Source organism: Melospiza georgiana, chromosome 2, assembly GCF_028018845.1.
Source record: "Melospiza georgiana isolate bMelGeo1 chromosome 2, bMelGeo1.pri, whole genome shotgun sequence".
Classification (NCBI taxonomy): domain Eukaryota; kingdom Metazoa; phylum Chordata; class Aves; order Passeriformes; family Passerellidae; genus Melospiza; species Melospiza georgiana.
Genome location: NC_080431.1, coordinates 74,428,385 through 74,448,745, shown reverse-complemented (window position 1 = coordinate 74,448,745; position 20,361 = coordinate 74,428,385). Strand labels below are relative to the sequence as shown.

Genomic DNA, 20,361 nt, shown 5'->3' with positions numbered 1-20,361 from the left:
AATCTATTGAGAACTTCTAGTCGCTGAGCTTAGGGAAAAATTATATCAAGCTGTTTGATATTTGTACTGGGAATGCCTCTGGAAATGCCCATCTCTGTCATATACATTGTGTGGGTCAGAATAAGGGAAGAACTGGGAGCTTGTCCCATGGGTCTCGGTGACAATTCTTTCCTTCTTGCTTCTTATATCAATGCAGATAAGCATTCAAGAGAGATCTCTGTTCAGGTTACCCAGCTATTTCAATCTAAAAGTCCTGGTCTTTTGAGACTTCAGGAACAAAGCCAAAACCCTTCAGGTACCAGGAGAGGCTTTGGCTTACCTAGAAACAAGATATCTGTACTGCTCTTCAAACTCTTCTGAAAGCCTCATATGAGTAGTACAGAGTAGTGATTTGGAGGTCTTCAGCAGGCATGAAGGAAGAAATACAAAAATGGGGAAATGTCTTTAGTTTGGATTAACCTTCTCTTGGTTTCAGTTGAGATTTTTGTTGGATTCCAAAGTTTGACTGCAACTTGTCAATGAGAAGCTTTAAGTCTGGGTTTTCATCTTGGAATTTCTTTCCTGGAATGTTTTTCTTGTATATATGAAAGACAAGCATGGATAACAGCAATGAAATTAGAAAATACCTGGAGTAGTCTTTGTGTGTGGGTGGTTTGTTTGGCTGTTTTGTTTTCCTGGCTCAAGGAACTGAACATTTCTTCTTTTATCTTGGAACTGTACATTTCTTCTTTTATCTTAAAAAGAAAAATTCTAAAAACCAAAACCAGTTTCAATTTGTGCTCTGCTGTTCCACTTTCTAAAGATGTGGTGTTCTGTTTTCAAAATAAAAAGCTCCTTTTTTCTTGAAAACTTTTCAACACTGTAGCTGAAAATTCAAGAAATTCATAACATCGTCCTGTCTTCATCCTGTGATGGCATAGTAGTCTATCTTCCTGTGCACCCACTTGATTTTTCAAGGGCTTCAATTGGATACTCCAAAGCTGTAGTGCCATTGATTGTCACTCAGCCTCCTGTGAGTAAAACCATATTTGTTGTTATTGTATCCTTCAGGCTGACTGAGCTAAGCAGTGATGTGTGGCTGTTTACTCTCATCTGCATAAAATGTTAACCCTTGACTCAAGGAGACAATAGAGCTCTGATTTCTTCTATTCCTGGCCCTGTCACAGGCTTCTTCTGTGGCTTCAGTGCATGATCCATTACTAAATCTGCAGGCATATTGCATTATTTAATGCCACTACCTAGTCCTATTTTGGCAGCACAATTGATGTTTGCAGGTGATTCAGTTTTATGCTGATTTCACCAAAAGCTGCAGCAGTATTGCCATTGTGTGGGCACCCATTTGGGATTGTATTAAGCAAGTACTCTAATGCAGAAGTATTCTTTCAGTCCAGGCAGTGACAAAGGCAGGAACAAAGCAAACAGAGGGCTGAAGGAGGTACCTTTTCCCACCAAGCTTCTTGGCTTGAGCATCTCCACTACTCAATGTATTTCTGATTATCCCTTTAGGGAAAAATGTTAATATACAAGATCTAATTACCTCTGTCTAAGCTGATACGCCTACAGCACCTTTTACATAACCCAAACAGTTGAGTTCCAATTATACAATTATATTTTAACATATATTAACTACTATTCCTTTAGGAAGGAGACTTATACTGAATATTTTAACTGAACTCCTTTCTCAATATGGACATATATATGGTAGGGTCTCATTTAATTATGGTGCCAAAAACTTGAATTGTTTTTATTTCTTTGAATATTTTTAGTTCCTTTGAAGTGAATGTTTTTAGTTCCTTTCCCCTCCAATAAATGAGCTGGCTCTTCAGAAAGCCCATTTTCCATATCTTCAGCACTGACAGCAGTCTCTGTATGTGTATATCAAGTGCAGGCTTTGAAGCTCATGTTCTTGGGGGCCAGCAGTGGCCCATGACTGCAGTTAGATCAATAATGATCTCACCATACTGTGTGAGTATCCTCTGCTGTGCAAATAGCCTATGGCAAGGTCCAGGTCTCTCGAGAAAGCATCATGTTCAAATGGGGAGGAAAGGCTGCTGCTTATTCAAATGGGATGTCTTGCTCTAAAGGTTGAGAGCACAGAAGGTTGACTGTCCCTTTACTGAAAAGGCAAAGGGCTCCAACAACCATTCTTCTTTTCTGATAACTTCATGCAACTTCTGTAAGAGAAAAGCCCTCATCAGGATGGCTTGTTGATGAAGGCTGCTTGCTGCACACTTTCAGTTGTTAATATCAATGAGGTTTGTAGGTCAGCTCCTCTGAAAACCCAGAGCCTAAGTTTAGAGCGAGGAGTCTGAGTGTATTCCTATGCTCAGAGCTAACTCAAATTTTCAGAACAGCCAGGGGAAGTTAGGACTTGACCTGAAAGAGCATAGCAGAAGAGATGAACCAAGAAACAGTGAGTTTGAGGGGAACCCTGGTGAGCAAGGCTGGGGACTGCTGGTGGTCCCCATAGTGGATTAATAAATATATGTGGGGTGATGACAACAGCTGGAGGGGAGGAATCAGGTCTCGAAAGCGTTCTGCTTCTTTCCACACCTCAGCATCAGCCTATGGCAGAGCTTGTGCTGAGTTCATTGCTGCCAGGGAGGTTACCTTACCCGCAGATGAACCACCTGGTTTAACACTGATGCAGTGTTTTCTGTGCTACACTGTAGCCATTTCTGTGCAGTGACTCAAGTTTAAAATATCCCCTTCTTAGACAACCAACTTTTGGATATTTTGAATAAAATTATCACATTGGGCTATACCCATCAGATAAATAGAGTTCCCGCCAAAAGATAATGTGAACATAATTAATTACAAGGCAAAACTGAATCATTACAACATTGTACTTGTGTTATTTTGATTATACAAACCCAAAAAATCTGGAGGTAAAGTTCCCATGGCAACCTTAACTCTGTTGCCTGTGTGCACTGTGTGTGTATGTTTGTGTAAAATAGGAGCACGCATTATTCTGGTCAGAGTGTTTTAGGACTTGCTGGCCAGGAAGATGTTAATCAGACCACAGATATCATCTTAAAAGTGATTTATTTTTGCTGCTTCTCTAGCCAAGTGTTAAAACATAGAGGAGATTTTTAATTTCTGTCCAGTCTGATAAGTATTCCTGTTAAAAACATAATGCCTGAACCTTGTCATAAATGTGATTTATCACTGTTCAACTTTAGCTGTGATTGTGACAGACACCCTGCAGCCATGAATCTTAAGAGGGAGTAAGATGAAATTGGCATCCATTTTTTTGGAGCGAGCTCACTAGTATCAAACATTTGATTACACATTGCACTCTGATGCTAACACTTAACACTGCTGAGCTAATTTCACCCATGAAGTTTTTTTCAAGGTTAGACATTGTTTGCCTATCCATCAAGGATTACCGAGGGTGCAGGGGTCTGGTGATGTAGCAGAACTGTTCCCATGATGTCCTGACCTGGAGTAACTGTCAGGTGATACCCTACAATATCACCTGAGGGAACAGCATTTTCAGGAGACTTTGCCATGGAACACTCTCAGTCTCTTCCTTTCCTTCACCTGCCTCACCCATGTTCAGTTTTTCCCAAATGTCCCCATCAGCCATCACTGTCTTACAGAGCAAGGTGGCCTGATGATCAGGGGAAGGAGGTGTTAACTGCTGATGCGGGGAGAGACCAACAGCTGTAAGAAATTTCCTCTTTCTTTTTTTTTTTTTTTTTTTTTTTTTTTGCAGGCAGAATGAATAAGGGGAAGTTTTGTGATTAAAATCCCCACCACATATTATATCCTTATGAAACATGTCTGGATAGTGAAGGCATTAAAGGGTACTATTCATTTTTATGACTATCATGAGATTCTGTTAATGGCATGTTCCTGGTAGTGAGCTTTACAAGTATTATGTAAAGTACTTTTCAAAACTACAGCTTATTATTTTTTTTTCCCTGTGCTTGCCTTTAGCTTTATTTTCGGTGACATAATTCTTCAGGGTGGTGGCTAAGAAAGAGGAATTATACTTTACAGAAAGAACTGAAGGTCTAAAACTTTTACTATACAAATAAATACATATCCTTTCATCTACTGAATATGACCATATTTTTGCCTGAACTGCTATGTGAAGTCAAAAGAGACATTATACATAATAGCATAAACATAATGTGTGTATAAATATATTCTGAGCAGACATGCAGAATAATAGAAAGATTTACAGGTTTCTAAAGTCCCCAAGATATAAACCTAAGGAGAGAAATTAGCATTGACTGTGTTGAAGAGCTGTGAGTACATGAAGCAGATGTAAGTATTAACTCACTAAGAACCCATCTAAAGAGCAGAGAAATACGAAGCAAGAAACCTCAGAAAAATTCTATCCTGTTGTCATTGGGGGTGTGGGACTAAATGTTAGAACAATTCAATTAGGAAATGTCTTCAGATGGTGAATTGACTTTAAATATAGGAAAGCTGGACATACTGAAGTAGAGCAATTATTTCTGTGCTTTAAGTACACATTGTTTTCCTGTGAGTCATGAGGTCAAATAATATTTAGCCTCTAATACTTAGCATCCTGCCAAAATTAAAAAGCGCAGAGATTTCCTGCCAACACAATTCTGAACTGGTATTTTTATTTCCTTGGATATAGCACAAAAGCAAAAATGTATATTTATGCCCCTGAAGGCACTTGAAAATACAGCACAGTTATAATCCCCAGATGTCTTTCGTCATAATTACTTTCCTTTTGTTTGTAGTTAAATTTTCTGTATTTTTTTTTCAGAAAAACAGGTTTGAAATTAAACTTTAAAATCAGGTTGGGATATATTTGCAATAAGCCTAATGACGAACCTTTTTTAGATTAGTCCTCTCTGGTATAATCAGTGGATACCTTTGTGCTCATGTCAGTAAGACACAGTCTCTGGGTCAGGGGAGGTGACATCAGGTTTCTGTAGTTATTCCCAGCTAGATGAAATCAGGCATAAAAGAGCCCTCTTGCAAGTGCTGTCAGAGCAAAGGGATTGCTGAACAGGATTCAGAGAAGGAACAGAAAATACACAGAGCAGGAGAGTGAAAAACTTCAAAGCCTGCCTCACCAAGGCTAGAATTCTCCAGGAAGGTGGAGGATAACAAAAGTGACACCACTCTGGTTTGGCAAGCTGGGAATGCCAGTAAAATGCAGATCCTTTTCTAACGATTGCTGGGTTGAAATCCTTGACACCTTTGATAGTTTTATTTGTCCCAGCCAAAAAGACTATAAAACTGAAGCAAAGAAGGATGTGGAGTGCTCTGTGCCCCATAAGCATGGAATATGAACAGTGGCTTTAGTTGGAGATACAAAAGGCTGTGGAAGCTGTGAAGTTTGCACATAAGCATGGAGTATGAAGAGTGGCTTTAGTTAGAGAAACAAAGGGCTGTGGACCTGTGAGTGATGTTTCTGGAGGTTGAGTCTCTGGTGGGAGATCCTGTTGGCTCTGTGCCCACAGAGACGCGGGTGTGCTCTGCTGTGCTGCCCGCGGGGCCGATCCTCAGCGTGCGCCACAAACACGCGCTGACTCCGTCTTCTGTGCCATGGACACCCTGCCTTTGTTTTCTGCCAGTCATTCAGCTGGAGCTCTTCCAAGAGCACATCAAGCCTGCTCAGCTTTCCTGTGGCACAAAATAGTGGAGGAGGGATTGAGCGTGCCCAAGTCGCATCCCAACACCGCTCTTGTGACTGGGAGAGTAAACAAAGCTCAGGAACATCACTAAGAACTCTGAAAGGAAAGATGTAAGAAGTTGATAAACAAAAGGAAGAACCAGATTCAGACTCAGAGTAGTGGGTGGACAATTATGTCCTAATTGAGATCCTTCACACTGTAGGGGAAAAGAGCTGTGTACAGTATCGCAACTCAGACTGCAGCAAAAAGCATGTGGAGTTTGAGAAGCATGGTTAACAGAAGCCAACCCACTGGGTGTCACTAAAGGAAAGATGTGAGAAGGAGGATGGATTATATCACTTTGCAAAAGTTGGCAAGAACCACAATGCGTGTTGCTCAGATTTATTCTCACAGGAACAATGAGCAGCAGTTCATTTAGAGATAAATACACTATTGAACTGGAAGTAAATGGGTCAGTTATGAAGTTGGACATGGCACACACACTATTACATTGCCAAAAATAGTTGTTTTCACTGGTGACCTTGAATACTGGATAGTAAATTTACTAGTAGTAGTGACAGGATTCAGTGCTGCACTTATTGCAGTTATAGAGGCCTGGACACATTAGTGTGGAAAAGCTGAACAGGGAGAGGGGTCTCTGAAGAGCAGTTTAGTTAGCAATCCCCACACTAAACAAGTGTTGAACTAGCTAGATGATCAGCTCATGGGAAGACACTTGTAATGGTACTAAGTAAAATTTATTTCTTTTACTGGTGGAAAATATGAGACATCTTTTTCCTCATCAATATGACCCCTAAAAATGGAGGAAGCAGCATGGAGGTTGGAAGAATATCCTCCAGTATTACAGCATCCTGAGTGGGTCGCTGGAGGTGAGAGAGAGACGAGAATCTTGTTTCTTGATCAGAAGACTGGATTTATTGATATATGATATATAATACATTATGACTATACTAATAAGAATAAAGAGAGAAGTTGCAGAGCTGCAAAGCTAAGAATAGAAAGAAAGAATCTATAACAAAGTTGTGTCCAGGGGCTCTGTCCCCAGCTTGCTCCTGTGATTGGCCTTTAATTATAAACATGAGAACATGAGCCAATCAAGGTGCAGCCCATTGCAATCCACAGCAGCTGATAACAATTGTTTACATTCTCTTTCTGGGGGCCCTCAGCTTCCCAGAAAATGCAGAAATCTGAAAGAAAGGATTTCTGTGAAAAAATGTCTGCGACACTCCAGGGATAACAAACCTGCCAAGACACAGACATTTATCAGCATTTTAAGTGTCATCCCATAAATCCACCAGTATGTCTGTGGTCAATATGTCATCATACCTGTAGGAAACCCATGACGTTCTCCACTGACAGCTGAGGGCCAGACAGGTTTCTCTGGCACTAAAATGGCATAAATACCATCATCTCAGCTGATGAGTATGGTTACAGTCTCCAGAGGCATCAGGAGACATGTGAAGGCCAATCAGTCTCCCATTCACACATTTCAGTAAATTATCCTTTTCCTAAGGACTATTAGAGCAAGCACAGTTAGCTTTGTAAGAACAAAAAGGGAAACATATTTCAGTGAAAATTTGTGCCAGATAAATTTTATGAGCTTGATATATCAATAGATACTTTAGAAAAGCATTTCATTAATGCTTTTTCCACCCTGGCATATTTTCTTTTATTATTATTATTTGAGTTGTGCAGGACAAGCAAAATCTTTCACCAGGAAGCACATCTCTGGTATCTTCACAGGCAGTAGGACCAAGAAAGGTTAGAAAGCTGTTACCAGATGCTCTCTGGAACAAAGTGGGCTGCTGGGTCAAAGCTGAACTAGTTCTGTTCTATGACATATTTGCTTTTTGGGGGTACTGGTGGATCCATGCTGACACCTGTGTTGCAATGCGCATGGTTTCTTTGAGGGGAGAGCAACAGAGGAACATTAAAGTTTTAGTCTTACTGCAGAGTTTGGAAAGCTGAGAGAATTAGTCACTTATTTCACTTATTATCTCTATAATTGAAATGCTAAATTTCTTTTAATCCTCTTATTCTGCTCTATGAAGTCTGCAAAAGGCTTTGGAAGTACAGGTGGTAAGGACTCAACAGTTGGCTGTAATAAAGAAGACTTTAGATTGTGGGTGCAAATATGTCATGCCCCTATTCCTGGGAAATCAATTTAAGCTAGTACTGACCACAAACTGATGCTTTTGGAAATCCTCACTTTTTCCCAAATAAAACCTTTTTGTTTTTTCTGAAATTTATGACTCACAAACTGCATATAAATTTGTAAGAGAGCTGCATGTTTGTAGACAAAATCATTCATGCAACTGACAAAGCTTTAGGAAAAAAAAATGTGTCCTGAGCCTAAATTTGTTTCCTAATAACTGGAATTTAATAACCAGTCTGGTCTCGAAGGAGACATGCACAGAGGCTGCCAGAGCAGATACAAGGTAAGACACCAGAAAATTACTACATTTGGCAGTGGCACATATTTAACACTCATTACCAATTTTGGAAAAGGTATCTGCAACAGATAAGAGTTAGATGTTACAATAATTTCCGAAATGTTACAGAAAAAATATAATAAAATGAAGGTCATTTCATAAAGTGAACAACCCATGAGAGAAGGTGCAAAACACATTGAACTTGCTTCAGTATCAGTCATTGAAGTCTTGCAGACCATACCAACTTATAGTATGCAAAAGAGGCTCATGATGGTTGTTAGGAAAAAAAAAAAAAAAGGCTCTCCAGAAAAAATCCAGGCCTGTAGGAGGATAGAATATAAGAAAATTAAGATAGTGTAGAAAGTAATCTTACCCCTAAGGAGTTGCAGCTGGGCCAATTATCAAAGATTAGGAACAGGCCTGACTTTAACAGGCCACAGCTGTAAGCAATGAGAAGAAGAGTGCTATAAAAGAGTGGGGTGGCTGGTTGAGAAGGGAGTTGTAGTTAGTGGCTGCTTTGTGAAGAAGAAAGAGTCAGTGCTCTGAGGAGCTCCCACAAGAAACACCAAGAAGGTAGGAAACTTTTGTGATAAGGAGATAACAGTATGGAACCCTTGCAATAAGATTGCAACAAAGGCCTTTGTTTGTTTGCCATTTTAGGGCAAAAAAAAAAAGCCCTACAATCCCATATGTTTGTGCTTGATAATTAGCCTATATTAGAAAATGCTTCTGTGAAAGAGGAGGTCATATACATGATCAGTTTCTGTGGTAATAGTACAAATGGCTGAGTAATAGCTGAGAACAGACCATAGTTTACTGAGCGTGTGTTTTAAGTACTTTTCAATGAAGATTAGTTCTAATCATGTAGTCTCTTATCCCCATAATTCCCTGTCTAAATGGCTGGTCAAAACAATGTACAAAACCCCTTCAGAATGATTATTGCAAAATCAATCAGCAGTGGTGTTCCGTCGTCACCGCTTTCATAATTCCAGTGTGCCTCCAGTGAAGTGGCTGTTGCTGATAGCTCTGATTAAGAGAAACCTGTGAACCCATGTGTTTGCATTGCCAGCAACCACCCCTAAAATCACTCGGCACTCTCAAATGGGGAAAGTACATTAAATGAGCCTTACTTGGTCTTATCCTGTGCAAGCTATTACAGCTCCAGAGCTCAGCTCCCAGGGGTACTGACTGCCAGAGGCCAGCTTGCTCTCAGGCCGAGGCCACGGGACAGCCCTAGCAAGCAGGGAATATTCAGCTCTTAGTGATTAGGCAGCTCTTGATTTCAGCTTTGCTTGCTAGGTAGCTTTTTCCCTTGGCCTAAGGCTCCAGCAGACGGTAGAGAGAGGAGAAGAGGCCGGCTGTTCCACGAGGATGGCTTTATTGTAGGGGTTCCGTGAAGGGTCTCAGCACTTCTTCTTCCAAGTTAGTAGGGGTACAATATGCTACTTTTATACCCTTGGCCTGGATCCAATCCTGACCAATGGCAAAGGTGTTAGAGTGACCATCATTGACCAATAGTAGGGTTAACAACATATTGCCTTACATGGCTATAGGGATAAGGTACAAGGCGGATGTCCCTGGAGACAGGAAACTTCTTTGCCACTGTGTCAGCATTCTATTCTCCAAGGGGCCCTGGCTAAACCTGAGGGGTTTACTACAGTACATCATTGATATAATTTGAATTCCTGGGTACTTGTACTTTGAGTAATAGTATTGTGCACCTCTGATACGAGAAAGCAGCTGTGTCTACACTGTGGAAAAGAAGGTGCTTACTCATGTCTGCACTACGTGAGTCTAGCCCCTGGAGCAGTTTTTTCCTGGAAGGAGCTAGCTGGAATTACACAGAACAGCAAGGACTTTATGTATCGTATAACATCTAACAGTGAGGATGATGAGGGTCCAGGCTTTTGAGTATGTTCCTCAGCCTCCTTTTTTTTGGGCAGTTCAGCCATTTCCAGAATTAGTAGTGCTGCAGCATTGCAGCATGTCCAAGCAACCAGAACACGGTGCAGCTTGAACAGGGAGCACACAAAACAACTGTGTTTGCATCCATTTGACAGCAATAGTGAGGATGTTTCAGTTGAGATGTGTTGGACAGAAGCCATGGCTCTGGAAATCTCCAAACAACCTCTAGTAAGGATACTTGTGAGTGACCAAAAGGATGTTAGCTTATACATGTGATGTTTTCTGACCATTAATATTTGGATTGGAAAGAAAGGCTTGCTTTGGAGATTGTTACTTTAATGGCTGAATTTCCCAGACAATAGAGCAATTTCATTTCTAAGTCTCTCAGTAGGTATCATACAAGGGATAAAAAAAGCTCTTAGAAGATCCCTGGGAAACAAGTAGACCCTGAATGCCACGTGGGCATCAGTGGACTGATTTAATTTTATCCATTTAATGAATGAAGTATAGTACTAGGATTAGAGAGAAGTGGTTTTGCCATAGCCAAATCTTATGTTTTTCTATGGAGAGAATTATTTGGAAAAAAGATGGTTTCTGCAATGAAAGTGTAGAAATCATGATTTTCTAGAGCAGCAGTGAAAAGTAGTAGGTTAGCAACAGTATAAGTTTATACTTAGTAATGCACATGAAGGCCTGACATCTCTCCTCTTTTCTAACACAGTTCTTTCATTTGGTTCCTCATCTTTCTTTTCTATCATTTGTTTCCCTAATAATCATTTCCCTCCATTTCATCCAAGACAGTATCAAGCAGAGTAGCTAATCAGAATCATCCTCGGCGCATCTAAACGGGAACACACCTGTATTATAGTGTAGGTCTGCTCTGAACTCCAGAGGCTTCCTTGAATCCAGTGATGCTCTTTTCCACAGTTCCTCATAAATCTTTTGTTATTACAGAAGCAATTGGATTAACAGGAGGCAGCAGCAGTGATTTTTTTTTCTGGGTTTGATCCTGATGTGGATTTCTATCCTCTGCCAGTTGCACTCATTCTTTTGAACCCTTCTCTGTCTGTGCCTCTGTGCATCACTGTGAGTTTAAAAGTTCTAGTTTCATTCTGTGTCACGAGTGTTTGTGTCAGTCAAGTCTAAGAATACATGGTAGCGTGTGTAGAAGCTTTAACCTAATCATAGCTGTCACTTAATAAAACCACTTTTTGATGGATTAGGAGATGAAAACACAGCTGGTTGAGGTACAAACAAAAAGTTGCTGCCTGTTTTCCTGGAGCTTTGGGACTTCACTTTTGCTTAAATCCAAGGGGGCATGAGACATGGAGGCAGTGAAACCATGACTGCAGAAGCCCTAGATGCAATACGTCATCCCAGTGCCCACATCCAGATCAAGAATTAGAAGGGGAGGCAATTTCTAACATGTTTATTATGTAAAATGTATGCACAAACTGAGGCACTGGGTACACTGGCATAATTATCCACTGTGAGAATGGATACCCTGGTGCTGAATGTGATTAACCTGCAAGCAGAGCCAAGAACTATTCTTGTTTCAGAAAGCCTATGTTAAACCTGCCTGCCTGTGAAACTGTGCTCAGTGCTGCTGTAATTGCACTCATTGCTGGCACACATTGTTAATAACAAGCATCTTTGCTGCTGTAGACAAGGATAAAATGTGAAGATGTTGCAGTGAGCCAAAGCTTGAAAGCCCTCACTTAGCTTGTATGCTCAGGGTTTAAACTGCTGGGGAAACTTTATGTCTCTGGCTATTTATTATTGCATACAACATGTTCTTGGAAACCACTCCACATTTAACAGCAGTTAAACCCATCTGCTGCTCCTGAATTTTCATTTCATTCACAAGCCTGTTTTAAAAGTATTTTTGGACTTGTCTCCAATATGCTATCAGTGTTCATTATTCTGTTGTAAATTGATAAAAAGAATGACTCAAATTTTAAAAGAAAATTGTAGCCTCCTATATGTTTTTGAGCTTTTCATTGAAACTTGCCTTTCTGTCATTGTCTGACATAAATTAAATTTTTAGTTTAAAAGCAATTATTCACCATGGAAGTTCATCCCCTCGTGCTCAATTCTGTGGAATTCATCTATAGTAGTTAGATCACTGGTGTGAGGAACAGATTTGACCTTAGCACCGTGATCACTGATACTGTTCAGTACACTGAAGTTCCTGTGAGTGCAACAATTTTTTATGGCTTTATTTAGAAATACTATCACCGTTTTCTTTGCACATCTCTACTCCCTATGTTCATATTTTATTACTTTACTTTGCATTGCAGTACTTCAATGCACTCAACATATGATTAGCAGGAACTATTTAGACTTTCATGAGATCTCTTTTTGAAGACTTTTTTTAAACGGAAAACTTGATTTTCCTCATTTTTATTGGTGTGGTTGACTTTATTTAAAATGCTGCATGATGTTCTTGTATGAAGGTAATATTTGTTGGACTGTGGGACTTCCTGGTATTTAATAGGCAAAATTTTTTTTCCACAGCAATAAACTGATCCTTCCCAATCTACAGATTAACAAGGCTTTTCAGACTATAAGAGTATTTAAGTCCTTCTAAAATTGGTGTACTTCAACACTGAAACTTGTTCAGTTCTAGGTCTTGTATAAAACTTTTATTGGATTTTGGATTTTTGGATTTATAGTAGTTCATAACATTTAGGAAACTTGAATTTTTTTTTTTTATTTTTAGTTAAAGAGCAAGAGATTTAGATTTGCTATGCAATAACCCCCCAAAATTTTAAACTATATATTTGCATTTAATAATAGCTTGTGTGAATAACAAAAATTGAAAATTAAGAAAAGTCTTCCTTTAAATAAAAAAACACTTTTTGGGGTGATATTCATTTGTCTAAGATGGGCATATAGTGCCATTTTAGATGTCCTGTGAAATCCGAAGTGTGCATATAGCTGTCAGGAATGACAGAAGGAAACCCATTCTCTTTTGAAGAAGCAGCTGAAAACAATACCTTAATGCATCTGATGACATAAGACAGCTCTATTTGGGAAACTCAGTCTCACCTTTATTGTTGCCACCTTTGTAACTCACAATTTGATCGTTATGAAGAATTCTGTTTTAAATGCTACCTTACTGGCATTTGAGTAGAGTTTTTTCAAAAGATATTTTTTATGAAGAGGCTTACATTTCTACACCAACTACATCCACTAGTGGCATTGTAAAGTTTTACCTTGGAAGCCAGTATGTATTTATTTTATTTTAACTTAGCACAGAGGAATATGCTTTTAGCTGGTTAGTAATCATCCTGTTCCAAATTAAAATTGCTGGAATTACTAGGGAATAAACCTCCCATGGAGCAAAAGCCTGTAGGATATGGAAAGGATTGGAGACCTTCAGTTTTCAGCACCCTAGCAGTTAAAGGTTTTTTCATAGAAGCAAATTTGGAGTGATTTCCCCAGTTTTTCTCTCAGTTGAAAAGAACTGATCACTATCCCTATGTAATATCCTGTTTTCAGTCTTCCCTAGGGTGTGACATTCCTCTTCTGTAGATTTTCTTTGGCTTTTTCAGTGCTTATCTTAAAAAAAAAAAAAAAAAACAAAAAACCAAAAAAAACAGAATTATACACTTCTGCTGGTGTCTCATCATCAATGATTACAGCACAATAGTTACAACTCTTGTCCTCATACACAGCAATTCTTCGTATCTTGAATGAAGGCCATTTTGCAGCAGAACCTCACTCTTGGCTCCTCCTTAGCTAATGATCTCAACAGAGGTGTTCCTTACTCTGTATTTTGGATTTTGATGTTTCCTCTGTCCAGGGACATGCTTACTGCTTGGTAAATAAGCATTGGCTTTCTTTTATCTGTGTTTAGGGTACTACACATTTCTTCTCAAAAGTCTCCAGAACCAAGTACATGTACACAGAAACTTGCTGTGGTCAAGGTGCATCAGCTCCAGTGGACTACATAAAATGCCTTGTGGTTGTTCCTGGTGGACTTGGTGCTTATGTTAGGGAATCACCAGCTGCCCATTACACTGTAAAAGAAATTACTCTAGATTTTTTCATGTAAAAATTCTCTCTGTGTAAGCTCAACTAGATATTCAGATGTATGTTCGTCCCACTTCACTGAGGTGGGAATGCACCCTCCAAAGTGACTCAGGGAATTTAAGCCTGAAACCATTCTCAGTACTTTCCCACGTCTCAAAGGACTCTGCTCCTAGCTGACACAGCTAAATGCTTGCAGACTGACAGCATCAACTTCAGTCTCAATTCTTAAAAATATTGTTTGTATTACAGCATTAATCTTTTTAAGCAGAGCCAGAAGTTCTTTTTCTTAGACCATATGCTGAAAAGTGTGACACTTTGACTACCTTTTTGACTATTATTAGCCATTCTTCAGAGCAACAGAGCTTTGTGACTTCCCTGAATGACTTGGCTTAGTGGCTTTATACTTGCTGTGTTTCATGCTTGATGTTAAAAAAGATTTAATCTTGCAAGTGAGAGTGAAAAAGTGTTACCTTTATAAAAAAAAATAGTAGTGGGTTTATATGCAAAGGGGGTCTACAAGAAGACTGGTGAGGGACATTTTACAAATGCTTGTAGTGACAGAACAAGGGGGAGTGGCTTCAAACTGTCAGAGGGCAAGTTTAGATATTAGAAATTCTTCACTGTGAGAGTGGTGAGGCACAGGTTGCCCGGGGAAGCTGTGGATGCCCTGTTCCTGAAAGTGTTCCAGTCCAGGTTTGGGCCTTTGAGGAACCTGGTCTAGAGGAAGGTGTCCCTGACCATGGCAGAGAGTGTTAGAATTAGTTCATCTTTATTTCCTTTCACACCTAAACTGAGGTATGATTTTTATTCTTTTTAAAAGCTGTATTATTTATTAAAATAGAAACAAAAAGTCTCTCAAGTAACCTAGTAAAAGTGAGGATCAGCATTACATAAGCATTGTAATGAATATGGCCTTTGTAACAATGCTTTTCAGTCCCTTGTTTACTAAACATTGTGTAAAAATGCTGTTGGATGCATGGCTACAGATATGGTAGTTGTGCTACAAAAACTGAGATCTTTGCCTTATGTTTCTCCTTACTGTCAGGGCTCTTCCACACTGTTGTTGTTTGTTAAGAACTCATGTGTTTTCTACAATGGCATTGACTCATGCCTATGTGGGATACCAAATTCATTACAGGTTTTTTGTTTCACAAAAAAAAATGGAAACCTGACATTCATTAAAAGCAAATATATAACCTCCTACTGTTAAACTTCATAAATTCATAGTGATAATTAGAGTGGGTTTTAAAATTTAGAAGCAACAGGGTTATTTCTAATTTTAGCTAGAAAGAGGTGGACTGTCAAGAGAATGTTTATTTATTCCCTGTAGCCTTGCTTCATTTGCTAATAGTTACTAGAGATTGGTAGATGTTGCATACTAAATATCAACCTAAATACAGTAGCACAATATTAATTCTTGTAAAATATCCATAACTTGGTTGTTCTTCCTGTAGTGATAAATAGCTAATCCAAAGATATTAATAATCAATAACATGAACTCACATTTTTAATACTATATAATATAATTCCAATTAATTTTTTGTTATAAAGCCTCTGGGCAATTCAGTGTGTATTAACACCAATTTACAGCTTCAAGGGAAAAAATGAAAAAAACCCCAAAAAAACCAACCTGGGAAGCAAACCCACACAACTAAACACCATATGCAAAGACAATGAGAAATCTGAGTTTGGAACATGTCCTGAGCAGATGTCTCTATGTACTTCCAGAAAGGCCAGGAGGAAGAAAATCCCACAGGTAGAGGCCTTCAGCTGGGACCTTTTCCTGAAATGGAATGGACAAATACACAGGTGAGAGTAGTGAAGTTGGCTGTGAGAAGTAAGTGAGGACAGCAAATAGTTTCTGAATTGCTGCTTCATAGTTTTGCCAATTTTTCTCCACCAATGCTTCCCTGCACCCAAAAGGGCCCATTTCAAGTTTAAAAAAAATACATATTTGTGCAAATGTTTCAATAATACTCAAGATGATGTAGCGTGCAAGGAGCCTCGGCTGTATACTGATCAAACTGAAAACAGGTGAGCTATTAGGAAAACAATGTGGCTTGAGTTGACTTTTGACGTTTGAGGAAGTCAATGATATTGCCATGGTAGTCAATGGAGAGACCTGTCCTGATCACAGTTCTTCTAACCTGGCTCCTTTAGATGGAGGGGAGTCATGCCCTGGAAATTACTTTGTCTTTCCATTGTCTAGACATCCTTATGGTCAAATAATTTAGAGACCAAAATGTCTTGATTTGATATCTTAAGTGGTCAGGAAAATTTCACCTTTCTCTTTTCGTAATGTCTTTCTATTATTGCCTGTTAGTCCGGCAGAGGCACAATCAGTCTCTGGGAGGACCAAACCAAGATATAGAACAGGAAGACTAAGCATATTTGCGGACCTGGAGAGCCTGATAGAAAAAGCATTGTTGAAGTTTGATTTGGAGTGGGGATTTTGGTGGTTTGTTTTGGGTTTTTTTTTTGTTTTTTTTTTTTTTTTTTTTTTTTTTTTAATCAAAGAATTTTCCCAGTAGAGCAGTTGTCATTGAAACCAGAAGTGCAAACCCCCCACCTCCCCCAAATGAAACAAAAGTACAAGTGACGCTGTTGCACCAGAATAGTAACCTCCATAAATTTCTGTTTTCAAAATACTCAGTTTAGTTTATGTTGCATTTGTGTGCTCGGTTTTCAGTGTATGACCTTCTGCTGTTATGATAATAGGTGTGTGAGACACTTGATATTCTGGCTGTTAGCCAGCTGGGTCCTTTGCAGTCTCAGGAGGAAAAGAAGGCTGATTAAGATATGAAGATAATGCACACTAATGGGATATTTCTGGTAAAAGTAGTCTAAAGTGATATATTGTTGATGTCCAAATTGGTATCCTTTGTTATCCAGGGTTAACAAGACTCTGGCATAAATAGGACAGATGAGCATTCTGAGTGATCTTGCACAGCTCTCTGCCAGCTGGACATCAATTTATTATGGCTTAGGATGTCTAGGTAATTTTCCTTAATGTAAGGGCCAAAAATATGCAATGATTAAGGTGGTAACCTAGGATGAATTCAGTGGCAAGTATAATGGACAAGAACTCTCACAGTATATATCTGGACACTCAATTCTGGACACTCAGTTTCTACCTCCTAAGATTTCAAGAAAAGTTTGACCAAGCTTATTTCTTGGTTTATTTTTTATGTGAATTAACTAATTTGTGCTGCTTTTTTGTAACACCAAAACCAAGAAATGATGCCAGTCAATCACTGTTTAATTAATTGTGTCATTTATTCATGCAAAGATGAACAAAAGCTCTGATACCTCTTCAATACTGAGTGGCACACAGTAGGAGGGAAGTGCTGTTTGCTCCCTAGCAAGCCCATATGGTGGTAGGAGATCCAGTGTCCCTACTGTATAAACAGCACTGAATCTTTCAAAGCATGTTAAACAACATCTGCCAGTGATAAAATAAGTAAATCAGAAGGCTCATTACTTGATAACTTTCACCTATGAGCCTTAAAAAAGGAGGCTGGAAAGATCTGTTGGAGAATTTTTAAAATTCTGGAATGTGAGTGTCATGCTATTATTTTAAATTTTATTTTTTTTCAACTAATGCTGCAGAGCAGGCTAGTTCTATTTCAGCCCTGGAAAAAATATTGGGATGATTAGGGACAATTTGACTGAAAAAGCAAGCCTAAGAAAAAATTAGTGGTAGGAAGAAATTAATGATAGTCAACATAGTTTTAAAGAAAAGCAGTTATGCTAGATAAACTTCATTTCAGAATGTGAATTTACTTGTCAAATAGTCCTCAGTCTTATTTAGGTTTTTGTAAGGCATTTCATTTAATTTTGTATTTCATCTGGTATAAAATAAATAGCAGCATACTTTATCAAAATAGTATTTGTTAAAGATTGGCATATCAAAGCACTAATCAGTGAGAAATGATCCTTACACAAAAAAATTGAGGGATCATAGAATCATAAAATAGAATCATAGAATAGCCTGAGTTGGAAGGAACCTTAGGAAGGATCTAGTTCCAACACCCCTGGCCCTGGGCAGGGACACCTTCCAGTACTCCAGGTTGCTCAGAGCTTCATCCGACCTGACCTTGAACAGTTCCAGGGATGGGGCATCCACAGCTTCTCTGGGCAACCTGTGCCAGTGCCTCACCACCCCCACAGTGAAGAATTTCCTCCTAATACCCAATCTAAACCTGCTCTCTTTCAGTTTGAAGCCATTCCCCCTTGTCCTGTTATTGCATCCTCTTTTAAAGTCTCTCTCTCTCCACAGCCTTCCACAGTTTAGGTTTGGGTGTGGACAACATGTTTCAATATTTTCACAAATCCTTTGGAAAGCTGCATGAATTCTTGGATGTTAGAATTTGAAAATAATGTGAAGATTGAAACACTAGGAAAAAAAAGGAGGACACAGCAATTAGATAGTGCAATCCAGTTACAGTCTAGCCTGCAAACAGAGGTCATTCAAACAAAATTGTCAAAATTGTCTCTAGAAGTATTACACAGCCAGAAGGGAGCAATGGCATCTTTACACATGGGGACCCCTACAGCTAACATAAGTGATGGCAGGAGTGTTCCAGAGGAAAGAACAGACAGCTCAGTGGCACTTGTTTTTTACATTCAAGTTAAAAATACATCAGTAAAAAATAAGAGTAAGGAGGTGGTTTTATTGGTATGTGCAGCAGTGAGATTGTGGAAGGAAATATTGTACCAGGTTTTGGTATTTGTAATTTGTAAAGATAATAAATAAATATCAAAAGAGAGAAGAGACACTAGAGTGGAGAAAAATTCTTCCAGAGAGAGACATGACCTAAAGACAGTATATTCCTGTGGGATGATTGGGAATAAGAGGATTCTTCACAGTAGCAGAGAAGAGCAGAATGCATACCAGGGTAAGAGTAAACCAAGGCTGGGCAGGTGTTTTTTAAAAGTGAGAACATGGGACAAACCATTAGGGAAGGCAGTAATCTCAGTCCTGTTATGTTTCCAGGATCAGCTGCCTTCCTGAAATAGGTGTGCATGCTTGTGTTTAAGACAAACTGTTCTTGTCAGTGCTACATATGGCAGTACACTAGATCCCAGTGATCCAATGGTCTTTTGTGCCTTAAACTCCACATCTTTGAGGTGCTGAGTCAGAAGAAACTTCTGCACAGGAAGAGGGGTTAGATGGTACTGTAGAGGGAGATTAAACTCATAGAATACATTTTATCACCTTCTTCCCCAGTCAGTAGTTCAAGTGGAGAAATGTAGAGCTGTATTACTTGGCCTAATGAAAGCATTTATTTCTTTTTTACTTCCTTCCCACTTCCTTCCATTTTAATTCATTTAAAATCTCAGTACACCCACCTCCTAGCCTATATGTGTGGAGGATAAAGTTTGAATTCTTCTAGATCGTGAACTTCTGAATTAATTTTCCTTCACTGATTTTTAACCCAGAGTTGCAAAATTTTGACTAAAACAGCAAGGTTTGGTTGAGAGGGCTTGATGTTTTGCAGTGCTGTCAGCCATCTACATCTCAGTCATATTTTGTATAACTGGTTGAAGGTTGGGTGGTCTTTAAAATTAAGTTCTAGACATACGATATGTTTTTTTTCAATTCCTCTTGAGTCATCTTAGGCAGCTTGCTTCATTCTCTTCCCTTTGCTTTCCTACCTGTTAATTTTCCTTTCTTACAAAGGGCTTTGAAAAGCACTATAGTGGCTGAAGAGTCATTAGACCTTTTCTTTCTATTTGACATAGAACTAATTCATTATTGTACTACCATTGCATGTGTTCTCAGAGCAGTGAATGATATGTTCTCATCTGACAACACTCTAGTACACTTGGAGGTAAAAAGAAACAGAGACTTCTAGCCTACAAATCCATAGGTGCACTTGTCAACTCCTAGAGAAAGTATGTTTAAAATGAGCTTTGTTTTGTTCCCCCTCTCCCACCCCTACACCCATTATGGCATGCCTTTTCAAGCTTCTTGCTTAGACTTGCACCTAAAATAAATTATTTTCATTTATTCCCACCTTACTTACCTTATATCATTCCCTGGGAAAAAGTGACTCCCTCTGTAGTTAGGCAAGGATGGAAGGGTTCATTTTTCAATTGTGAAGCCTTCCAAAAACCATTTTAATTGTTTTTGCTCAATTCATCAACAAAGTCTGCCGTTGTCTTAATGTCTGAAATAAATTAATTGTCTCAATAATGACAGGTCTAAAACTCTGGCAAAATTGTGATGAGACCTGTTGAAAAATGGGTGCATCTGTTATCTCCTGTTTTATTCAAATTGAAAACTCTCTAAAGCTTGACCATTCCTTTTTCATTCTGGATTTCCCTAAAGCCTTCAACAATGGAATTGTAGTCAT

The 20,361-nt window shown here is 38.9% G+C and overlaps 1 protein-coding gene across 12 annotated transcripts in view; it reads left to right on the top strand.

The window, feature by feature from the left end:
* Window positions 1-20,361, top strand: part of DLG2 (discs large MAGUK scaffold protein 2) — a 983,427-nt gene that overhangs the window by 379,370 nt on the left and 583,696 nt on the right. For 5 of the 12 annotated variants that reach the window (XM_058044856.1, XM_058044800.1, XM_058044778.1 and 2 more), the window contains one exon: window positions 15,731-15,811. The exons of the other annotated variants lie outside the window; for them this stretch is intronic. In XM_058044856.1, the coding sequence (XP_057900839.1) occupies window positions 15,731-15,811 (81 nt within the window). The remainder of the gene's footprint in view (window positions 1-15,730; window positions 15,812-20,361) is intronic. 12 annotated transcript variants of the gene reach the window in all.